Source organism: Heliangelus exortis, chromosome 9 (assembly GCF_036169615.1).
Source record: "Heliangelus exortis chromosome 9, bHelExo1.hap1, whole genome shotgun sequence".
Classification (NCBI taxonomy): Eukaryota; Metazoa; Chordata; class Aves; order Apodiformes; family Trochilidae; genus Heliangelus; species Heliangelus exortis.
This window is the reverse complement of record NC_092430.1, coordinates 7,488,666-7,513,285: the sequence shown is the minus strand read 5'-3', so window position 1 is coordinate 7,513,285 and position 24,620 is coordinate 7,488,666. Positions and strand designations below refer to the sequence as shown.

The 24,620-nt window shown below is 37.4% G+C and overlaps 1 protein-coding gene across 10 annotated transcripts in view; it reads left to right on the top strand.

Moving 5' to 3' along the window:
• The window catches only part of CLSTN2 (calsyntenin 2), a 299,047-nt gene that overhangs the window by 217,306 nt on the left and 57,121 nt on the right, over positions 1–24,620 (top strand). For all 10 annotated transcript variants that reach the window (XR_011727411.1, XR_011727410.1, XR_011727409.1 and 7 more), the window contains 5 exons: positions 6,819–7,014; positions 8,642–8,850; positions 15,404–15,553; positions 20,975–21,160; positions 24,241–24,489. Coding sequence is in view for 5 of the 10 variants with exons in the window: in XM_071751843.1 (XP_071607944.1) it covers positions 6,819–7,014; positions 8,642–8,850; positions 15,404–15,553; positions 20,975–21,160; positions 24,241–24,489 (990 nt within the window). In the remaining 5 variants the exon portion in view is untranslated. The remainder of the gene's footprint in view (positions 1–6,818; positions 7,015–8,641; positions 8,851–15,403; positions 15,554–20,974; positions 21,161–24,240; positions 24,490–24,620) is intronic.

Below are 24,620 nucleotides of genomic sequence, written 5' to 3'. Positions count from 1 at the left end.
GCTGGTCTGTAGTTTCCTGGATCTTCCTTCTTGCCCTTTTTAAAGACTGAAGTGACACTTGGCTCCAATCCTCAGGCACCTCTCCTGTTTATCATGATTTCTCAAAAATGATGGAGAATGGTAGGGAAATAACATGAGCCAGCTCTCTCCACACTCTTGGGTGCATCCCATCAGGGCCCATGGACTTGTGTATATTCAATTTGCATAAGTGATCTCTCACAACTTAAAGCTGACTGATACTTTTAAGTAAAAAGGAGCAGAAAAATTAATTGGTCGTTGACTGCTTTGAATTATCCAAGTGTACCCCAGAAAGAATACATTTGAAGTTATTCAGGGGAATAATTTTAATAAATGCAATATTTTCCAAGCTTCTCTGTCTCAGAAATTGTCTGCCTTGATAGAAGGCCCCAGGGAAAGTGGATTAATTAAAAAGTGAGTTTCTCTGTCAGTCTACTGAGTCCTCAATAGACTAAACAGCTGCTGATTTTCTATTGTGCTGCTCATTTTTTATTTCTCTCTGTGTATCTCACAAGGGAACCCAATCTAACAGGTCACAGGAGTGCACGTATCCTGTTGCAGAAAATGTTTGGTTTTGCCTACCAGACTGTAGGAACTATGTAAGCAGTATATATTTGCTGCCCAACATTCCTAATGCTATGTCTTTCTTTAATTTGAAATTCTAGTCACACTACACATCACTGTGTGTCTACAGAGAAGCTGGGGAGGGAATTTTTACAAGGGTGTGTAGTGATTGGAGAAGGGATAATGGTTTTCAGCTGCAAGATGGTAGATTTAGCTTAGACATTGGGAAGAAACTCTTCAGTGTGAGGGTGTTGAGACACTGGAACAGGTTGACAAGGGAGGTTGTGGATTCTCCCTTCCTAGACGTGTCTTGTGAGACCTGGTCTTGTGAGAGGTGTCATTGCCTTTGCCTAGAAGTTGGAACTCAGTGATCTTGAAGGCCCCTTCCAACCAAAACCATTCTATGATCATCATCTGCTTGAATGTATTTTATTAGCATTTGTCCTTTAACAGCTCAGCAATACTTAGTGGCTAGAAATTACTGCAAGCATTATAATAACCTTTTTAATCTTACATGCAGAGGCCTCTAGGTATCTTATAAAAATAAATTTCTTTTTTTTTTCAACCAATATACAGAGAAAAATGGGTTAGTGCCTCACTAGACTTGTTCTTCTCAGTGTAGACCTCACTAATCTAGAGATTAAATAGCTTCAGATTCCAGCTTTCGGATGCAGATTTGGAATTAGGGCAGTGGTAGCATCAGGAATTCTGTATTTACTGAAAGATGACTGTCTGAAGCAAGGTGATGTTTCATCTGCTGTGGCAGCAGGGAATCTGCAATCACTGTTTGCAAATGTTGCAGCCTGAGGTGAACACTAATCAAATAATGCAGGTAGTATCACTGAGGACAAGAAGCCATGCATGTGTTTATGATAGTTATTGACACCTGGGAAAAAACAGATCAGAAAATGAACCAATTGGGAAGTGACTAAATATGCTTCACTTAGCTCCTGGAAGTTAAAGTTCCTTTCATTAATGGGCTTTTTTTTTTTTTTTTTTTTTTTTTTTTTTTTTTTTTTTCAGGTTTAACTGTGCAGTTGCAGTATTGTTTTTCAAATAACTCATTCTAATGTGGTGTTGTAAAAAATGGCGAGGCACATATTTCTCAGTACTGATTATGTCACTGTTGCAGAGACTGTGCTGTGCCTTACAGCGTTCTAACTAAATGGGACAGCTGTTTCTGTGTGTTGAGTGTGTCTTTGGGTGATATTCAGATGCTCTGCTGAATCCACAGGAGGCTTCCAGACATGAAACCCGAGGTTAACAAAAGCTTTAGATTGAGGAAGGGGGAGGCATGGATCTCCCTATATTGATTAGAATATTATACTGTTTTGATACTGCTCTTAAAATCGTGCATTCTTGCTTACTTTCTCTCTTAATCTTGCAGATTTCAGAAATAAGAAAAGATTAAGAATTGTTTGAAGGTATTTACAATGGAATGTTAATTTGGTATGTGTTTGATGAAAGAGTGACAATATTTTATATGCTTCTAGAATAGAAAGCATTTGAGAACTGTATAATAATTAGCTAATAGGGTACATCAGTATGTGCACAAATCTTTATCTCCTTGTTAGGTATTTTTGTCATCTGGCTCAATGTTTGTTGCATTCTTCAAAGAAATGTATCAATTCTGCATCAGTTGAGCCAGGTGTGCAGATCTAAACAGTGCTGGTCTAATTTCCAACAGAGCAACTTGGTCATACATCACACTATAATCAGAGCATGTCCATAAAAATTACATTTTTTACACAAGCTTATTTAAACAAAGCTGTAGAGTAGATTTTTGAGGTGCTTTGTTTCTGAATACCTTCATGACCCAAGTGATTTCCCTGGGAAACTTATCATGGAGCCAGGAATAAACCAAGCTATGACTGCAGCTTCTATGCTACCCACAGAACTATCTTTTCATCCTAAGCAATTGGTCCCTGCTTCAGCAGAAGAATGAAGTCTGGTTCCTTTGGTGTGAGCTTATGGCAACAATGAATCACTTGGAGTGCCAGTGCAGTTTCTTCCACTTTCTAATTTCAAATCTGTAGGAATAGAATAGGAAGGGTAGCAGTGGATTTATGCTCTTGCTTTGCAGAGCTTGTTGCCCATAAAATTAGATATGAGGAAATAATATTTTTTTGTATTTTATTAAGATATGAATGACTCCCTCTGTTTCATTTCAGTATCACTCCCTGGATTTTAGTATTTCAGTATCATTTTAATAGCATTGACTTTGATGAGCTGGAAAAGCATATACAGTAGTTATTGCCACACTTAATTTCTTTGTCCTAAAAGATATTTTATATCTCTAATTCTTGTTTTGCCTCCCTTACCCAAACAGCTACCCTTTCCTCCCCCAAAATGTAACCTTCTGTGTTTTGTAATTATTTAAACGTTAGCTACAGTTTATGATAGAAAAACTTGTCAAAGCAGTAAACCTTCCCAGGGGTACTGAGACACTCAGAAGTTCAGCAACCCTGCACTGCAGGAGATATTTGCAGGATTCCAGCAGAGAAACTTGTTTACAGTTGTTATCCTGGAAGGCTGGGTTAAAAACAAAAAGTGAAACACCAATTTCTAAACAAACTTCTTGGAAAATCCAATATCAACTGCAGATAGTGGGTTCATGCTGCATTTCTGAGGAAAAAAGAGAAAGACTCAGGGAACTTGAGGTTGCAAAAGAAATTTAAAGTCATTGAGTCCAGCCATAAACCTAACACTGCCAAGTTCTCTCTCCAAGGGGAGCCCTCATTGCTCTCTACAACTACCTGAAAGGAGGTTATAGTGAGACAGATGTTGGCCTCTTCTTCCTGGTGATGAATGATAGAACAAGAGGAAATGGGGCCAAATTCTAGCAGGGGAGGTTCATTTCTTCACTGAAAGAGTGATAAAACTTTGGAACAGGCTGCCCAGGGAGGTGGTGGAGGCACCATCCCTGGAGGTACTCAGAGATGGGTAGATGAGGTGCTACATTGGGTGGCTGGTTTAGTGGTTATTGGTTGCAGGATGGATGGTTGGACTTTGATAATCTTAGAGGTCTTTTTCAACCACGATGATTCTGTGATTCAAAGTCCACCACTAAACTATGTCATTCAGCATCCCATCTACATAGCCTTTAACCACCTCCCGGGATGGTGACTCCAGCAGTGCTCCAGGCAGCCTGTTCCCCTGTCTGACAACCCTTCTGGGGAAGAATTTGTTTCTAATACCCGACTTACAGTCTTGCATATAAATTTTGCTGAGTATGAATTTCTAAAATGTGAAAAGACTTATTAGTAATATTCCAGAAATGGCAAGCTTGTTTTGAGTCTATTATAATTTTTATGAAGGAAATTACATTCTTATCTCTGTGGTAGTAGCTGATGGATCTCTACAGAGCTCTCAGAGTAAAATAACGGAGGCTTCAAAATTAAGAGTTACTAATGGCTAATGTTATTCTGAACTATTTTAAGAGAAAATATAAAGCCTAGATTTTAATTAAAGCATGTAAAATAAATCAACTCTTAGTAAAGCTAAACCCTGCAATCAAAAGTTATTATGGGAAGCATCTGGAAACCCACAGTATGTATGTCTTTGTCCTTTGAGAAGAGATATTTTCTCTCTGCCCTGGATGCAAGAGCTGTAGGATCTCATGAATGTGCTTCTGCCCTTATGTGGTGTCACCAACTTGTCCCTATTTTATCAGTTCACTGCCACCATTTTTATGGTTGCTAAATTCTATATGCACCTCTTTCCAAACCCATTCAAATGAAATAAAGGACAAATTCGTAAAGCCATGTAGGGTTTTTCTCATATAAATATGTTGCTAAAGGTAGAATTTGGAAGTTTGTGGGTTTTTTGCTGTGTGTTTACAAAAATCTTCTCAAATCCATGCAGCTGTCATTATTTTACCTTTGGCAAATGGAGATACAAAAGACATAATCAAGTCATATATAAATCTGGAATATCTAACATAGGAGCAGAATATAGAGGCTTTAAAAATATTTGCTGAGAGATAATTAGAACATCTGCTGGCGGTATGATTGCTTTGCATCAGGCCTCTCTGACTTTGGAGAGGAACAAATGATAAATGTTTAGACTAAGGCTGAGAGAACTTTTTTCCTGTCCTGAGCTATTTCTATTTTTTAAGAACAGTAGGTAGGCCTGAATGTCTGCAAACACTGTGATGTTTACAATCAAACAGTGGCTCAATAAAATAAAATACAAAACATTGAAGTTATGATTTCTGTTGATGGATTGTGCATTGGAGGAAAAATTCATTATTAAGAAGCTATGAAGGCCACTGTTACAGAACACAACAAACAGTATTTTTGAATTAGTATTCCCACATTTGCACAGTTATGTTCATATTCAATGAAAATAAAGCTGAAATCTACAATATAATTTCAGTTTAATGTTTCATTTTGAAGCTAGGATAATTTTTTTCAAAAGATAAAGATACAAACTCAGTGATCAGTGCCCGTGCTGAAAGCTGAACAAACTGCTTCACTTCAGCCTTCTCTTCATCTTCTGCTGTGTTTTCTGTGCAACAATTCATAAATATTGTGGAACTTGCTTTTGTGAATATGCAAAGTATTAGTCTTTTTCTGGATTTGATTCTCAGGGTAAAGTCCTTTCCTTCTCGAGCCCAAATATTGGGGTCTGTTGAAAAGAGCACATCTCTCTGTCATGGGAAACTGTGCTGCCCTTGGGTGCCACTGGAGAGAAGGGTCAGACCACCAAGCAAATGTCCAAGCAAATAATGTATTTTTCCCTGTGCCTCATAATTGCTGAAACAACTGTATGCTGATCCTGTGAAGACATTCACAGGGTTGATGACAACTGTAAAGTGTGAGATTCATCTTCCTAAATGTCAGTGTATATAGCTGAGCTCAGCTACAGCTCCCATTATAATCAAGGGAAACCTAGGTAGCAGTAGCTATGGGAATAACCTAAAGAGACACTATTAATACTCTAAGTGTACCTAATCTCTACCCTCCCCACACACACCCTTCCCACTTTTTTGTTTTCTCACACATAATAGGACTTGCAAACTACAGAACTTTTATAAAGTTGCTGTCTAGTAACTTCTCTAAAAATAAACAATATATTCTAATAGAACAAGAGAAAGAGCCAGGCTTGAATTGAGGTCATAGATTCAGAGTTAACTTAGAATTTGGCATTTGACTCAGATACGATAGTTAAGGAGGTTTCCAAAAGACTGCAAGTATAAATTGGAAATAAATGGAAAAGGATTATGTGAGTGGGAGGCAGCTTTGAATGTATAATGCATGTCTTGAGACTGACTTCCTCATAAAAGAGCATGTGTTTAATGTGTCATAAAAATATTTAAGCCGCATTGGTCTTTGCATAAATATTTCATTTTTAAAGTTGGATTTTGGAGTGCTTAAAAATTATTCCAGCGTGCATGTCCTTTCCATCAGTATGAAGGATAAAAAGGGATCATGAGAAACCGGGGGCTTTTCCCCCTTTCAAACTCATCTTCTCACAAGAGTTTTTGTATTGTCTTTTGTGTCCAAATTAATATTTTAGTCCTAGATCTATCATCTGTTTTGTTACATAGTATTCCTCTGAGCGAAGCTATGGACCTCTTAGATTAGGAGGCAGTTTGGAGGCAGAGTGAGCTGCTGCCAAGAAGGCATTCATGTATGAGTATGTGAATGTGGGTGGCTGACTGAGATGTCCAAAAGGGACACTTGTCTGTGTTCCTTCAGCTACTTCTATTTGAAATATATGATATATATCTGTAAATAAACTAAGATATAATTTCAATCATTAATTTTTTCACTGTTGGGAAAAGTAAAGTGCAAGAGGCTGAACCACCAAGCAGCTCATGTGGCTCAAGGTAGGACTAACAGTGGTTAGACAAGACCACCCCTAAAATAACCTCTTGTTTTCTTCTGCTATTTTTTTTTTTAAACTAAATATGATCATCTTAATGTAGCTCAAAAATAATTTAGCTCAACATTGGTATTAGTACCATATTAGTACCATATCCAGGGTACTCTCTAGGGCTTTAAGAAACAATTTTGGTAGGACAGAAGATGAGGGAAGTGTGTGCCCAGTGCTGCACTTGCCACATCGCACTGGACAAGCAGGGGCCAGTGGCCCTTCTGGATGTATAACAAACTGATGCCTGAGTAGATACTTCCACCATTTATATCAGCAGGTGAAATACAAACTTCTCTGATATCACCATAGTGCATAATACTCCCCTAGTTATGATTGGTTTATATTATTCCTCACAGGTGAAATCTGTGCTTTTAAAATCCATGGACAAGAAATGCCCTTTGAAGCTGTTGTGCTGAACAAGACATCTGGGGAAGGTCGTCTGCGAGCAAGAAGTCCTATTGACTGTGAATTGCAGAAGGAATATACATTCATAATACAGGCTTATGACTGTGGATCAGGACCAGGTGGAATTAACTGGAAGAAATCTCACAAGTGAGTGAAAAATTAGGAGAATTTTTTGGTTGGCATACATTTGCTCTACACTACAAATCAGATTGAAGGGCACCTTTTTCTCTTGTACTCAGACTGAAAGCAAATAAACTAAGGTTAACCACTGTTTCTTTTAGCAAAGATTTTTCTTTCAGAAAAATTTCAGAAAAAAAATTTTTTTTGCCTCCTGATTCACTCTGCAATGGTTCCAGTTGCAGTTTTTAAGAGGGACCTTGCTCAAGTGGAAAAATGCATCTCAGTTTTGGTTTCTTTTACCATTCTTTCTTTCATGTTAAATGCATTGATTAAATACATCATCCAGGACATGGAAGCTAACTTTTAATTGATAGTTATAAATTCTAAATATATCTTCTGTATGTTCATCTCATTTCAAATGGTAAGAAAAGAGAAATCACCCTTTCTTTTAGTATGTGCACGTGTATGATCTGTTCACAGTGTTCTGACTGCAGCTTTGGTCAGCAAGTGTCAGAAGAATCAAATCCTCTGAAGACAGGGATACTGAAGGTTATTAGGTGGTACTTTTTACTGTGGAGCCAGTTCCCTGCATAAGCTTAAGTGGCACAGTGCCTTTTTCCCCCTTCAATTCATGAAACCAAGCTTCAGACCATTTGTCATTAAAGATGAATTTGACTCACGTATAGATGTGTAACTGCTGTACAAATTGTTCATTTTGCTGAGAGCTATTTAAATAAATGATTAATAGAAATTGTTCTTTTTGCTCATCCAAGACTCATGACAATTAAAAATTTAATTGGCTCTATAATGCCTGTTGAACTTTTTTCAGGATATTTAAAAAGAAACACATTTAGAAAGAAGCCTGCAATATCAAATAACCATCAAGTCATAGAAACAGTTTTCCTTTGTATTATTAAAATTTATCATGCTATTCCCTCCCATGGCAGTAACAAGCCAGTACAATTCCACTTGTGGAAAAATGTGTTCTAATACTCAACAAATGAAATCTGGCCCATCGGGACCAGACTTTGTTACACATTCCCAGAGTGCTTTGTCTACTGAGCCACATGCCAAGCAAGGCTGTCTGGAGCTGAAACTTTTACTACTGGCTCTGCCATCAATCTAAAAGTCCCTTCACTTCTCTCTCCCTCTGTTATCCTGCCTGTCAAACAAGATTAGAAAGCCTTTAGGTTTGGCTCAACTAAAGACCTGATATTTTTGACTCTCAAAGATTTGCATGTACATTAAGTAAAATCAGCAGAAGTTGAGAGGCTTATTTAATATCAAAGAATGTTCATAAAGTGACCATTTTAGGTCGTGAATATGTAACACTGCTCTAATTATCTTCATTTTTTGTTTCTTAATCTATTTTACAGTGAATTAGTATAATAGAATTTTTGCTGGAGTTTGTTTTCAGAGGCAGTCTGACTTTAATAGAGAGCACCATGAAGCCATACAAGCTGTGGCAATAGTTTTTTTACATAGTGCCATATTAAGATATTAAATTGGTAAAATTAAACAGAAATTCAGTAATATCTCATTTTAGCAGATTTCTTTGGTTTTTTTGTCTTTTCATGTGTTTTGAAAACAACTGTTAATGATACGTCATGATAAATTAATTTTTATCTTTGATGCTTTCATTTACCTATTCTAGGGCAGTGGTCCATATCCAGGTAAAGGATGTCAATGAGTTTGCACCAGCTTTCAAGGAGAGTGTGTATAAAGCCACTGTGACAGAGGGGAAGATCTATGACAGCATTCTGCAGGTAGAAGCCATAGATGAAGACTGTTCCCCACAGTACAGCCAGATCTGCAATTATGAAATAGTCACAACTGATGTCCCTTTTGCCATTGACAGAAATGGTGAGTACAGAGAAGGAGCCAATTGTAAGTTCTGGGACAGATAGCAGTAATTTCTGTAGGCAGTGTAATTACCTCTTCATACTAGCTGATTACTTGGTTTGAGTTTTAACTCGAGATTAATCCTATTCTTATCTATGAGAATAAAGGAACATTTCATAAAGGAAATTCCACCCCTTTTATGTAAGATTTGTGCACAAAGTGACACAGTAGTTTATGTGGAAAATAAACCCCCAGGTTTAGATGAGCAGTATGTTTCTCTGTCATTAATTCTCTTAATTGTCTCAGATCTAATTTTCCATCTAAGTGAAGACATTTCCTAATGCAGCATGTAGCCCTACCTAATAGGGTCTATTCACTGGTTTTTATCTAGTCCCATTCTTCTGAACTTTCTGGAGCAGAGTCTAAATGTAGAATTGACAGTATTCTAGGTATGTTTATTGATTGCTACAGGCTTTCAGAGTTTGGGTCCATAGAGCTACCCATTTGTGGTGCAAATCCTGAAGCAGAATCATTATTCTACAGTATGGAAGAAAATAAACTTTGGAGAAGTAGTATAATTTTTTTCATGCTTTTGCATTGTGATTGGTTATCTAATGGATATAGTATTATAGGAAAAACAATGAACCATGTAAAGTTTTTCCATATGCAGCTATTTTTGGCCTTGGTGGTCCTGCCTGTCAGCTTCCTGCTTTTCCCACTCGAGCTCTCACCATGGAAAAGCATGGAACTTGACACTGAGTTAGGAGAGGCTGCTTGGCTGCATGAAAAATATGTTGAAGGTCCTCCCTCATATTCACTGCTTACTTCAGAGAGTACAAAAACACTTCTCTGTATTTCATACTTCAGTAGTGCTATCTTGGCATCACTTTGAGGATCAGAGTCCTCGTTAGTGATATTCATGTGTGCACAGTTGTGCAGAAGTTCAAAATGGAAATTCCTGTTGCTCACAGAACTTGTTTCCCCAGAATAAACACCCTGTGTGTGTGCCCAGCAAAGCTCTGATTAGTCTTTCCCAACAGAAGCTTTTAATCCATGTTGTCTGTAGGAGAAGAAAATACTCTTTGGAAGTTATGTCTGATTTTTGGCCAAATTGCAATTTGAAAGTGTGGATGGAGCTACTGTTTTCTCTAAGCAGTCATTTTCATGTTGGGATGTTTTTCATCAAAACCCTTTTCCCTACTCAGAAATTTTTCATTTTTATTTGTGCAGATCTTGCACAATGCACAGCTGAGCATCAAAATATAATGACCTCTTAGCATCAATAAACTGGAAATGACATTGGGGAAAAAAGCTGTCTTGTTATAATGCATGGGTAGGCAAGTGTACTGTATAGGAGGTGTAATCACAACAGGCATGTTTGTGGTTAAGTAAACAAGGTCAGCTGGCACAGTAATATTTCACCAGAGCTATTGCACAAAGGATTTTTAGAGGAAGTGGGCATTTGGAAGTAGATGTTCATGCATCATTCCCTCTGTGGATTTTTTCCTCATGTTGTTATGAAAGGAAATTCTCCATTTTTCTGTTTGAAACCATTATTTCTTCAGAGCTCCATGTGAATTGCCAGTATGGGGCTAGTTACTAACAAGAATCAAAGGTGGTTTTGTGATTTTATGCCAGGTTTGTGACAGATACCATGGATAAATAATACATGGAGATGAGCATGACAAAAAGCAGACATTTCTATTGCTTCTGCCTTTTCAGCTCCTTTCACACGGTTCACAATGAGCGATCATGGTTTCCTCACAGTCAGAGGCATGATCCCAAGGCATGTCATGTGTCAGTAATCCTTGGTTACATCTTTGCTCTCGTGTACCCAGGACCTGCTCTGGAGCAAAGGCAATGAGAAAATAATTGATTTAATCATGTCTTTAAGTCCTGCAGTGGATAACTGGTATAAGGTTGTAATACTTGTAGTTTCTTGGTCATGAATCCAATTAATACTGTTTGATCTGTTTGTTCACTAAAAGAACAGTGCTACCACAATGAATGGTAATTGCAATCTAATTTGCATTTTTTTTTAGATAATGGTAATTGCTTAAACCCACTGGGATTAGAGATAGAATTAGAATAGAGCGTTGCAGTTTTCTTTTGTAACAGAAATAGTTCCAACACATTTCATGACTGAGAAGGTCTCTCTGTGGCAGCTGATACAAACTTTGTCTGGTGCAGATTCTTTGGCATAGTGCCCCTTTTTGTTACCTCTGGGATGATGAAAATAGATATGAGATGCCTCAGGCTGTCTGTTAATACTGTGCTACTTAGAGTTTTGTTTATAGTATTTTTAGCCATTGTGGTAAACAGATCTAGGTCTTAATTCTAGTGAGAGTCAGGCCGTTATGTCTTCTGTGAGTTATGATTTTTTTTTCTGCCTTATTTCAGACATATAATTTTGGAGGTTCAATGGCCAGAAAGAGTGTTTAACCAGATGCCTAGAATTAAGTCTAAATATTGCTGAAGACCCCAGGATCAGGGAGGCTTGTGAGGAAAGTCAGCTATTATCTGTCCCAGAGCATGGATTTTTTTTCACCACCAGTGTATGAAATTAACCACAGCCACTGGCTTTTACAAAGATGAACATGTTATTCTGTCAGTGTTTTTCATTTGACACATCATTGTCTTCTTAGGCAAAATGTTTCTTGTATGTTCATCAATCCAGGAAGCATTTTCTTGTCTAGAAAAACAATGTTAAATGTTGGGGAACATTTTGCAGACGAGAACTCGCAAGACAGTCTACTTCCTATCACCAAATCATTTGTGGCACAAGCAGAGTGGATGGGCACTCAGCCCTGGCACAGGGAGCACCATTCAGCTCTGGTGTAGTTCTTGTAGATCTTTGTAAATTAGACACCTAAAGATAGGTAACACAAAGCTTCCCATTTATAGTTGGAAACTCTGACCTTCAGTATGTAATTTCTTTGTGAGTAAAATTGAATAGTGTTATGAAACTGTAACACTAATAAAACTGACTCAAGTATATGATGAGCTGAATGCAGAAGGTTGTGAATTCTTCATCATAAAATACAGGCATGTGCAGGTATTTATGCTTTTCTCTGCAGAAAACTGGGATGAAAGGGATAAGAAATAATGTATTTTAAGAGACTTTAGTATGCAGTTTTGTCTAGTTGCTTTGTTAGCAGAGAATCCCAGTCATGAATAGTTATTAGTTATAATATCAGTGTTGTGCATGCTTTTTTCAAGTAACAAAATTAAATTGCAGTTGACAGACCTGTTTTAATGCCAGCAAAACTATATTTTCTGCTTTTGTTTGTCAGGGATCATGGTCAATGATCAGAGAATTCAGCTACAGATACGAGTCTGTCATGGCTCTGACCTATTTTCATCTCTAAAATGGAAATAACTATATTTGCTATCCACCACTGTGGAGCCCTTCAGAAATACATTGCCATACTGTTCAATATAAAGATGAGTTATTGACTCACTTGTCCACTCAGCACAAGATACTTATCATAGAAAATGGATGTGTCATCCTTTACAGCACGAAGCTATGCAAATTTCATATTGCCAGAAAAGGAGTGAAACTTTATAGTTAAGCACTTGCATGTGCTATTTATTGGTTTATTAGGCCACGGTTTCTTTCCATTATCACTGAAAAGTGCAGCTTTCTGACAAGATGAATATCCAATCCTTCAGTTGACCAGTGGTCAAGTACAGCTCCTCGTGGATGGGAGTGTTGAGCTGCCACTCCTGGGAGCAGACTGAAGTCAGAAGCCATTCATGCAACAGCACTTGCCCTCATCTCTTATAAGAATGATGAGATGCTGTTTTATACTTATTATGCACCCAGAAAGTACAGTATTTAAGAGGGAACTGCCATACTAAATAAGTTGTCTTTCTGCAGTCTTGGGGCTGCTCCAAAATAAGATAAAAGACACCCATTAAGCAGGAAGGTCTGTATCAAGCTATCTACAAAACTTACCCTGAAAAAACAGAGGTTTACATGGGTCCTTAGGCAGGGATTTTTATTTTCCTGTTGTCACTTCACTATTGGATTTGGGTTTTTTTCTCTCTTTTAAAATCTGTTATAGCTTTAGGTATTTCCAGAAGAAAAGGCTGAGATTTAGCAAGACTGAAAAAAAAAAAAATAAAATTTATTGCCTAGTTGAGAACTGTGTAGAAAAGTACTTCTCCCATTAAAATTTCCTTTTTTAGATGTTACCAGTTACCTTCTTCTTCATGAGTGAGATGTAAATAGAAATTCTCGCTCTGTTGCCTATAAAACTTTTAAGTAGCCTGTCTTAATAGTGATTCTCTTCAGTATCTACTTTTTAATTGTATGGATTAAAAAAAAGAAACATAAAGCATGTGAGGTAACAGAAAACCAGAATAATTAGGAAATCAATAAGCTATTGACTAGCATCTGTAAGACATCCAAATGATCTTTAAGAATAACAGCTGATAGTCAGAATTTTTGTGGTTCAAACCATAATCTTGGGAAACTGGTTTAGAGAAATTCCAATGTGTAATAATGATTTGTAAATCTTAGAGGACAGTTAATGTGCCATGCGAATTCTAGCAGTCTGATGACATAGATTCAAACAATTTTGGTTTCTTGACAATTTTCTCTGTTGACCATGGACTAAATTAAAACAAAGGAGAACCAAACAGGGGAAGTATGAAGATTCATGTGAGAAGTAATATATATATATTACTTGTATACATATATATATACACATATATATACATATATATATGTATAATGCAGAAAGGGAAGCACAACTGAGAAGATGTTAAATGAATAACTAAGTATAGAGTGGCAGTTTTTCATTAAATCCTTAGGTAGGTACTAATCAAGCAACTCAAGCTAGTAAAGTATATAGATTGATTTTTTGCAACTTACCAACTCAAAAATAATTGTTTTATACCAGTATTGCAGTTGCTTTTTTTGATGGGAAGAGGTGTCTACATGGCAGACTTGAAAATGCCCAGCAAGGTGAAGTGCATGAGAGAGAGAAGGAAGGAAGGTGTAGGACACAGTACTGTTTCCATGTTAGCCTTCAGCAGCTCTTTCTGCTGCTCCCTTTGAGATGTAAGAATGGTGATAGGACTTGTCCCCCTCTGTGTCCTGCTAAGAAAGAGAGGTGTGAAGACTTGAAGTCACCAGAAAATGGGGTACTTGGCCTGATTTATAGCTGCAGATATAAGGGTCTGTTTCAGCTAAAAATCTTTAACCAGGTGGTAATTGCAGAAGCAACCTTCCTTCAGGGCTGACCTGGAAAGTTTTTGCATGTTTCAATTAAACTAGTTAAGTTGGCTTTAAGGTAGTAGTTGTCAGCAAAGTGTTGTGCTCTTCCAAGAGCAAGTGTGCATCAGAGACAAAAACCCTGCTAAATGTCTTAACTTGTCACACTAATGGGGATTTAGTGAAAAATACAAAGACTATGCATTTATTTGCTTTTGCCTGACTGCTATTCATTTGAATGAAAGAAGAAACCAGAACCAACCTCACACCCAACCCCTAACCAGTGCCAGCATGCCTAACAACAGGTACTTTGACCAGCACCTATGGGAATCAGATTTCTGTATTTGAATAAATTCCAAGATCTGGGTGATTCTCATTGTAAATTTAGGCCAAACAACTTTAGTTTGCACATGCATGGTTGAAATCAGATGTTTTGTGTAGCATTGATCCAGAGTAAGTTAGTTTCTTGAGTTCTAGAACAAATACTTTCATTCAAAGAGATGGCTTAACAAACAGCCCTGAGCAAAAGTGTGAAATATATTAAATAGTATCAAGTTTCAATTTGAGCAAGAATTGCATTTCGGTGGGATTGGACAGAATTAAAATGCTGAACTTGTCAATTAGAAAAACATACATTTTGCACAGTAATCTTCCAAACTTGCAGGAACTATTCTCAAAGAGATCTTTCCCCTTTCTGTGAAAGTTGTAATGTCTTTGGTCTGGAAACAGGTAATTTGTCACCTTGATATATGTGTCAGGTTCAGCAGATAATCTGTTTCTGAGTTTTATTTTCCATGTGATAACTCTGTGCTGTCATATCAAACAGTGGTAAGCTCTCTAATGTAAACAGTGATTTTGATATTTTTCCTAGTTTTAAAACCTAGGGAAAGGTGTTAGAGAGCTAAAAATCTCTCTCACCTAAAGGGTTATAACTTTAGGGAAAAGAGCAGAGACTTAGTCTGGGAAGCTGTTCAGCAGTGAATCCCAGGAATGGGGCTGCCATGTTGAAGCAGTGTATTTTGGGGAGGTGTGAAAAATGGTCACAGCTACACTTTACATTTCAGGATATAACTGTTAATTAGTCTCACTTTACAAAGTGTTGAGTAGATGTGTTCTAATGTAGACATGCCCACATTATCTCCCTAGCATCTTATATTTGGCTAAGAACTTCTTTACTTCTCTAGTGAATTGGAAGAAAATACTTCCCATTCCTCATAACTGTTCTGCTGTGGTTGTCTCTTGTCCTTTTGAAGATTGTCCTGGTCTCAAAGGACTTGTTTAACCAGGACCTAAATGTTATAGTCTGTATATGCCTAGCCAACTGCTGAATGTTTTCTTATGTTGAATCTATAGGTAATATCAGGAACACTGAGAAGCTGAACTATGATAAACAGCACCAGTATGAGATAATGGTGACAGCTTTTGACTGTGGGCAAAAACATGCAACAGATGACGTCTTAGTACGAGTTAATGTCAAACCAGTGTGCAAACCAGGCTGGCAAGGTAAGGCTTAATAGTTTATATATTGGGGTTTTTTTGTTTAAATCTCTTTTCTTTTATGCTTTCCCTCTGCCTTATTGTAAAGAAACTAGGGTGCTTACTGCAGTGGCATAGAATACTTGCTGTTTCTTATGCTTGTGTCATTCCAAACCTAGTAAAAATGTGGATAATAACCCATACTTGTTTACATTAACCATGTTTCTTCTCTAGTCAGAACAAAGAATAGATAAGAAATAAAGAAAGAAGACAAATTTCTATTCTGATAAGTTATAAGTCAGTCTAAATATAGTGAAAGGTAAAAAAAGCTTCTGATTTGCCTTTTTCCTACTACTTCTTTAAGTAAAACTTCTGAAACTACCATGACAAGATGTAGCAAGACGAACCTCTTTTAGGGCACGGCATTACAAGGTCCAACCAGGTGTTCCAGCAGAAACTCACCAATAGTGCTCTGAGTCTGTTGCCCTCAGGGCTGACCGGCCTGGATCGGTGCTATTGCTCCAAAAGTGGGAAGCCTCCTCCCTGGCTTCCTCAGGACTGAGCTTTATTGGCCCCCTAATCCTGCTCATGCGCAGTAGGGGCCCACCCTAATCAGGCACAGGTGGGCTTAACACAAGCTCATGCCCACTACCTGGCAATTAGTGGCACCTGGTTGCCTCATTTCACTACAATAAGATACTTTCCCTATGTGTACCGGAGTTGTTCAGATTATCTTGTACAGGTACAGAATTGACTTTCAAGTGCATACACACATGCGTGAGTCAAAGCACACACAACCTGCAGTGGGAGTGAAAGGCATTTTTTAAGTCCTGATTGCTGTCTTCATATGCCACATAAGAAAGATAAACCACAAATTGTAAGAAGTTAGGATGAATATGAGAGCTGGATTAAAGACAAACCAATTGGATGTAACCATTTTATGCATATGACATTCAGGCTAACCTGACCTTCATAACTGAAATTTTTAAAGACAATGATGGAGAAGGGAAAAACAGTTTTACCGTTGTACTTGCAGGTAAATTTGCAGACTGACATTAAGAAGGAAAAAAGGTTTCCTCTGTAAAATGAGAAGCAGTTGTGTAGAGGGCCTTCTGATGAATTAAGTGCTGCAGTATCACAATTCCATTTTCACACTTGGAGCAGAATCACATTTTAGTTTTTCAGGGATGTACTAGTTTACCCCCCACTCTAGTATTTTGAAGAGTTTTTGACACTTTGTTCATCTTAAATGATGTGAAGTGTTTCCAAGGTATATAAATTTATAATGAAAAGCTGCAATAGAGTTACTTTTATTTTACAGATACAATTTTTTTTTCTAGAAGTCAGAACTGTATGTGACTGATGGTTTGCTTAACGTTAGGTGTTTCATAGAGTGGCTGCCACCTAGTTATTTTTAGTGTGATGGTGAGAAAACAGAGAAAACAGCATAAATGAAGCAAGAAATCTTAAAAAAAAAAAAAAAAAAAGAATGCAGTAAATGAGAAAATTTTTAAAAATCCACCAGCTTGTGGATTCAGTCCAGCATCCTAGATAGGAAAAGATAAGCTTTGATAGCATTCATTATCATTATGCTTGACTTTGAGCTTTTTGTATCTGTAGCAATTTGGCACAACTATTTTTTCTGTCTTCTAATCTGATAAAATTTTATGACAGGTCTTTATCATAGGCAGTTAAAGCTATGGAACATCTCTGTGTTTTACTCTTAACATTTTCCGTGTCGTCTGTGTGGAACTGGTCCTCTCCATCTGTCAGCCAGGTGACAGCTTCACTTTGTTGGCATCTCTCCAGGTCAAATACCACAAAGTGCCAGTGGACAGTTTTTGCCTACTCAGAGAATAAAGTCTTTAGGTAAACACTTGGGTAGATACCACTTGAGTTCCTTATTACTAAGTCATTAATTATCATTTGAAAGAAAAATGCAGCGTATTTCCAGAAATATCTACATTTCTTTTAATGAAGATCTTTTTCTGCCTACTGTTTTTTCAGAGGTGAAGGTAATCATATAAGGGATGCTATTTTCCAGTTTCAGCCAGTACATGTAAAAATCAACTGTTGCTAGGGGAAAAAAAAAATCAAATAAAACTTATTATTAATATTAAAGAGGAAATCTGGAGACTGGGATTGCAGGATATTATATTGCTCTTTTTTCCCTGTGTCTGTCTCTCTGAGGCAGCCAGCAGCTATGCTCCATCATCTTTGACATAATGATATATTTTAAAAATTTGGATGATTATGGGAGGTACAGTGATGTTTTGCTTAACAGAAAAGGTCAATATTCTGTGTCTCTCATTATAACGTAGCTGTTGCCAAATGACATTATTTTTTCTTGTTCCTCGGTGTTACATTGAACAAATAAATACTCAAATTATAGCACTGGCAGTTAATTTTTAAAAGTTACTGACTTTAGTAATCTGAATTCTTGTGCAGTTCTCTCTCTGACTGCCATGAATAGAAATTGTAGGAGTACAAAGCAAATTCGGTGTAAAAAATCCAGTGCAAGAAATTTCAGTACAGATGCCCTTGAAATATCCTTCATGGTGTAGGGTTGGGACAGGAAAGAATAGGTTTATGTAAATAAACCAACATAACCCAAACTGACATTAACCCACTCTGAATGTAAAAAGAATCCTTAGGAAACTAAAAATGGAAATTGATGATTAATTCCTAATCAGTTACTTTAATTGAAAATTTTCGTCAGTAAGATTTTATCAACTGCTACAAATAATCTTCATGCTGTCTGTGGGTTAATTTCCATCACTTCCAAAAAGTGAACTGTCACTGCCTTACTGCCAAGATAAGTGGAAGACCACATTAGAATGAAAAACTAGGTGATTTGAAATTAAAATTATTTCTATGTTTTGTTTAAAAAAACATTTAAACACCATTAGTAAATATCTATATTAATATTTTCTTCAGCACATTCCCTGGTGTTCTTCCCATTCCTGAATTATGCCTTATTCAAAGCAGATTAAACTGACTTGTGGCAAATCCGTAAATTATGTTTTTTAACAAACATGAGGTGAAATAAGAAAGGGTCAGACACCTGTAATTTAGGCTATGTTTTTTTTAGCTCATTTCTGGTACCAGAATATAGTTAGTGTACCAGAGATATTGCATGTTACTTCTTTTTTAAGGCATGTAGGGCTTGTTAAGCTAACTTAGGGTTTTGTTACCACCAAAAGGCACATTCTTAACACCTATCCAATGTTGAAGAGTCATTCAGAGGCCATGTACTCTTCAGATGGGCTTGCTTTTCCTGCTGAAATGTAATCTTTCTTCTGTTCAGAGAAGGGCAAGACCTTCTCTTTTAGTAGAAATGTGATCATAGATAACTTCTGAGTCAACACACTTCACAGATGCTGTTTGTAGTAAATGCTGAGTGATTTTAGAATGTTATTCATAGGGGCTTTCTAGTAAAATCCAATTACAGAAGAAAACCAGAACAGTATTGGGTTTTGAGCTGTCAGTGCTTTTAACAAGGAGCAATATGATTACTAAAGCAATAGTTTATTTGGAGGAGGGTGGTCAAGTGCAGAAACCTTGCTTATGAGACTAATATTCCTTGTCTTCAGGAATAAATATTTTCTGCAATAAATATAAGTCAATTTTCTTTTCTTCTAGTGCAGATACTTTTCAATTTAAAACCCAATGCTTGTGCTTGCTGCAAGATGTTTACCCATATTTTTTTTAATTGAATTTACTGCAAAGCAGAGAGCTTTTATTCCTGTCTCATCTTGGAGCTTCTGTGCATGCAGTAGCTGTACATCTTTAAAAAAATTGTAGCAAAATGCTTCCATTCAACTATTAACTTGAATGACACCATTTTAGTAGAATAACCACTCTTTAAATACCCATTTCAGACATTTGAAAATGAATCGAACTTCTGAGTACATTTGATTTTTGACCTAAGTTTACGTAATTACAGGCTTGGGGAAGAGTGGCTGTGTGTCAGGAAAAATTCAGAAATCATGGAAAGAGTTGTCAAGTGTCAGGGTTTAAGCCCAGCTGGTACCAACCAGGCCCGTGCTTGCTCACCCCTTATCCCCACCATGGTACAGGGAGGAGACAATCCACAGTAAGGTTCATTAATCGAGACAAGGACAGGGAGGTTTTAATCCCCCGGTTATGGTAACAAGTGAAAACCAGACAGGTTCAACTTGTGAACTTGTGAAACATGACCAGATCTTGATGCCTTCACCTCCCACCCCTCCCTTCTTTGGGGGTCTGGATTATTTCACTCCTGCCTCCGCCTCATGGGATGAGGAATGGGGGTTTAGGGTCAGTTCACCACACGGTGTTTCTGCTGCTTTTCCTCCTCAGGGAGAGGATTTCTCACATTTCTCACATCTTCCCCCACTCCAGCACGGAGTCCCTCTCATGGGAGAGAGTCCTTCACAAACCCCTCCAATATGAGTCCCTCTCACCAGGTGCAGTCTCTCACCTGGTCTGTAAGTAGGACGACAACCCTGGACTTCCACAGGGCCGACTGTACTCTTTAAGGATCTTCTTGCAGGAGTCCCAGAGGTGGAGCCCAAGAAAGTTGCTCAGTTTTTAGGTATCACTTCCTTCAAGCCCAAGATATGTGCATTCCCTTGAGTAAAAAATCAGGTAGAAGTAGTAAGATACCTGGAATGATCAACAAGGAGCTTTTGAAGAAAGTCTCATGGAAGAAAAAAATTAACAGCTCATGAAAGAAGGGACTGGTCACTTGGAAGAGCTATAGGGATGTTGTCAGAACATAATTAATTTGATTTAAAAATTAAATGCTTCCTTTGAGAAGCCTAGTGGTATTTGTGGCATGTCCTAAGGCAGGTGATTTTTTAAATGTTAGAGGCTGTGAGACATCTGCATGAGCAAACCCACAGGTTAGTCAGAGCTGGTGGGAAGCATGAGTACTTCTTCCAGCTGTGACTTTCTGTCATTAATACTCCACAATATTAGTAAACATTTGTAGACAAGAAGTGGCACTACAGATGTATTACATTAGCTTTTGGTCACAGTCCAGTGAGAGTGAGGGATATAGCCTGGTCCTTGGAGGTGTTTATTCTGTATCACAAAACTATGAGACCTGCCCATATTCAGAGCAGCAGAGAGCCTCATCCCTGTAGAGCTAGCTTGTAGTCTGTCACCAGGACATGGACACTGGAGATGCAGACTGACACCAATTAGCACTTCTTGTCAGGATATGCATGTACCCTGTGCTTGTGTGACTCCAGCAGCAGTACTATTACTTAATTGAGCCTGACAGTCTTTACAAAGGAAGCAAAATCCAGTATTTTCTAGGACTTTAACTTAATGATGCCAAGTTCAAAAACTTCTATTTTTATCTTAATCGGTGGCCTTTGAGAACAATATGTCATTTAAAATTATTTAACTCCCTTCTCTTTCCCAATGACTCTTGGATCTTTTTTTTGGTTTTTTTTCCAGACTGGAACAAACGGATTGAATACAGGCCTGGCTCTGGCAGCATCCCTTTGTTTCCCAGCATTCATCTAGAAACGTGTGATGGACCAGTTTCCTCAATACACACCACCATTGAATTGCAGACCAATTACATTGGAAAGGGCTGCGATCGTGAAACATACTCAGAAAAATCTCTGCAGAAATTATGTGGTATGAATATGGCTTTCAGTTGATACAATAATAAATTTTTTCCAGACAAAACAGCAGTTCCCTGTGACCTGCAAGTATGCAATATGTAGACTTAATTCAGTTGGTTCATTTTGTATTGTAGCAATGAAAATTAAGGGAGTGGGGATATTTGACTGGTGTTTCTTTCTTCCTTTCCATTTATTGTCACTATTTTGTTATACCTGTTCCTTGCTTTAGTTTTTCCTCTCCTGCTTCTGTTCCTTTCTCTATTTTTTTCTCTTTCCTCATTCTACCATTTTCTCACTCTTTCTTCCTTCTGCTGCTAACACTGGTCTGACAGTGTAATGAGATTTCAGGTATAGATGTGCCATAAAGGAACGCTGTAGCATTTGATGAGAACTGAATCTCTATCTTATGTTTTAGTCTTCTTGACTCAGCTTTTTGTTCTGCTGCTAAGTACTATGCCAGAGTAAAACAAAACAAAAAAATACAGGAACAGTTGAGGTATCAGTCTGAGAAAAATATTTAAGAAATACAAGTTTCAGAAAAGAGGTATCCTTGTGGAGAAGGGTTTCCTAGTTCTTCTTTTCCTTTTTCCTTCTTTTGGGTAGTTTGATCTAAAAAATACAAATTCATTTAGAAAGGTAGATTAAATACTTGAGGATCCTGCTGTTATTTTGTGACTTCAAGGTTATGTGCCTGGCAAAGCAAGGGCCTCACATTAAGCTGTTTATCTTCTATCTTTTGAGATTTGGTGTTTCTCCTCTAAAATTCTTCCTTCTTAGACTCCTCAACTGAAGCCACGATGGTGTGCAACATTGATTCTCATCTTCAGCAAAATGTCTCTGTCTCCTGTCTGAGATACAGTAGCAAACATACTTTTTTGTTTTTCCTTTTTTCTAATTAAATATGTGGATTTTGGTTTGGGGTGCTCTGGCTGATGTTTGTTTTGACAACCACACAACACTATTGCAGATAAATATATATATTAAAAGCAATACACTAACCTGTAAGAAATAATTTTGTAATTTAGAATTTTCAGTCAGTGACACTTAGGTAATTATGAAAAAGGGGGAGCCAATTCCCAGGGAAAAATAGTTTGCTGTTACAATAACCCATGGAGACTGGGCAAGTGAGGTAAAAGTGAGTGGGAATAGTAGCATTCTTGTAAAATCTGAGTATTTTCAATCTGAAAATTGCTTAGTTAATAATACAGAAATAATAATAAGAATTTTTATCCTGTATGTTTATCCAACTGGGATACCTAGAAAAGACTGGGAACCTAGAAAAGTAGGATAAAGCCCATCTGACAACACTATGTGTGTTCATTATGCTAATGCCATTAAAACTGAGAGGTTGAGCAAGGCTATGTGGCCTCTGAGGAACTTGATTTCATATAGCACAAGCATTTTAATAAAAATAGATGTATTATAGCTACAGTCAAGTACCATTGCCTCCTCTAGGAACCTCTATTGACATCAAAAAGGATATTGCTTTAAGGCTGTTACAGACCTGAAGTGCAAATGACACAATTAGTCAGAGCAGGTCACTACATAGAGGATGTAAAGCACCAATGATTACACTGACATAGAACACTAACAGCAACTATATCTAACAATATTATAACTTTAAGCGTAGGACCAAAACCAAGCACTGTCTGCTGGTGTAAAATTCCTTGCTTGAGGAGGGTTGTGCAAAGTGTAAAGGGTTCAATGTGCTCCTTTTCCCGCTGACACTTCAGCAGTAGAAAAGAAATTTCAAGTTTCTCTTTTTTTCCTGAATAAAGCGGATGTTTCCCAAGACTGGTCTTAATTCAACGTCTGCACCATGTGTGGGCCTAAGCTGGTGAAAAGCAGAATGATCAAATACATGTCAGCAGGTCTGTCAGTGCCATTGAAGTAGTTGCAGGCAGCCTTTGATCAGCTGGACAGATCCACTGTCTGAAGGGACTGCTGAACTGCCAGTTTTTACTCAGCACATCTGTGAAGGCCCAGAAAGCACTTCAGCAAACAGATAGGATGTAAAAAGTATGTGTAAATGGGGGGAATGATTCTCACTGCTGGAAGAATATATTTTGTCCAAGTTTTCCATATCTTCATAAAGAAGAGCAGGTAGTATGGAAACTTGTAATAGGACTTTGATAAAAACTTCTAAATGACAATGAACTTTACATTTGGACTAGCTTAAAATTTTAATATTCAGTATTTATTATCATCCTTAATGTAAAGAGCAGGTTAAATTATTTCTGGAAATCAGTTTTCTTCCAAAATGACCTTATTTTATCTAATGGTTGGATGAATAAATTATTTGAAAAGGAAGAAAACCCTGATTTTTTTTTTTCTACCAGTAAAGTACTGTGCAGTGGCAGAGTGCAGAACTGAGCAATCACAAGCAGATATTCATCAGTGCCATGTAAACTGCAAGACTGTCTCTCTATAATTAAGTTTAAAAATCCTATGCTCATTTCTTCATTTATCTGTAAGAAATATAGGGATTTGAGATGCTAAAGACAGTGCATTATAGTTCCTTTTTTTTTTTTTTTACCATGACTGATGGTTTAAGTGTGCTTTTCAATAACACAGAGTGTACTCACTCTGACAGTCAAGGTGGGCAGTTTAAATTATTAAATTATGCTTGAATAAATTTAATGTCAAGGAGTTTAGTGTTGTGCCTCAAAACATTTTACTAAGCGTTTTTTTCACCTTGTCATCCAACAATAATAAGTAAAGAATGTGTAGAGACAATTTGGACTGCAGAAACACATCCAACAAAATCCTATTGAAAAAATAAACAGTTATGGGGCCTAGGATGTGGTGGAAAAATGGCTGTGGTGCTGTCTTCCTTCTAAATGTAGATGAAGTAGAAAATGATAGAGTTGCTAATTCTCACATATGGCAGATGGGAAACTGAAGTAAGGAAAAACCAAGACCATGCTCCATCTAAGGGGGTGGATCTGCTTGCTCTCCTTTATCCAGGGCAGGAGGCTGGGACAAAGTCATTGATCTGATTGAAAAGTAAATTTGGGCTTTATTTGATTATTGTAAGGTGAGGTTAAGAAATTCAGTTACTGAATTACAAGAATGTTTTCATATCATTTGCAGGAGCTTCCTCGGGTGCCATTGACCTGTTACCATCTCCCAGTGCAACAACAAACTGGACAGCTGGGCTTCTCATGGACAACAATGACATGATCTTTAAATTTGATGGAAAGCAAGGAGCCAAAATCCCAGATGGAATAGTCCCAAAGAATTTAACTGATCAATTCACCATCAGTCTGTGGATGAAACATGGACCTAGTCCAGGATTAAGAGCTGAGAAAGAAACTATTCTCTGCAACTCTGACAAGACAGGTGAGCCTGAGTATTGAAAAAATATTTGCTGAAGGGCATAACAGTCAGTAGAGTGTCAGCATCTCTGCTCAGTTAATTTGTATGGAAAAAAAATTATTAAACTGGGATGGTGTAACAAAGCATTGACAACT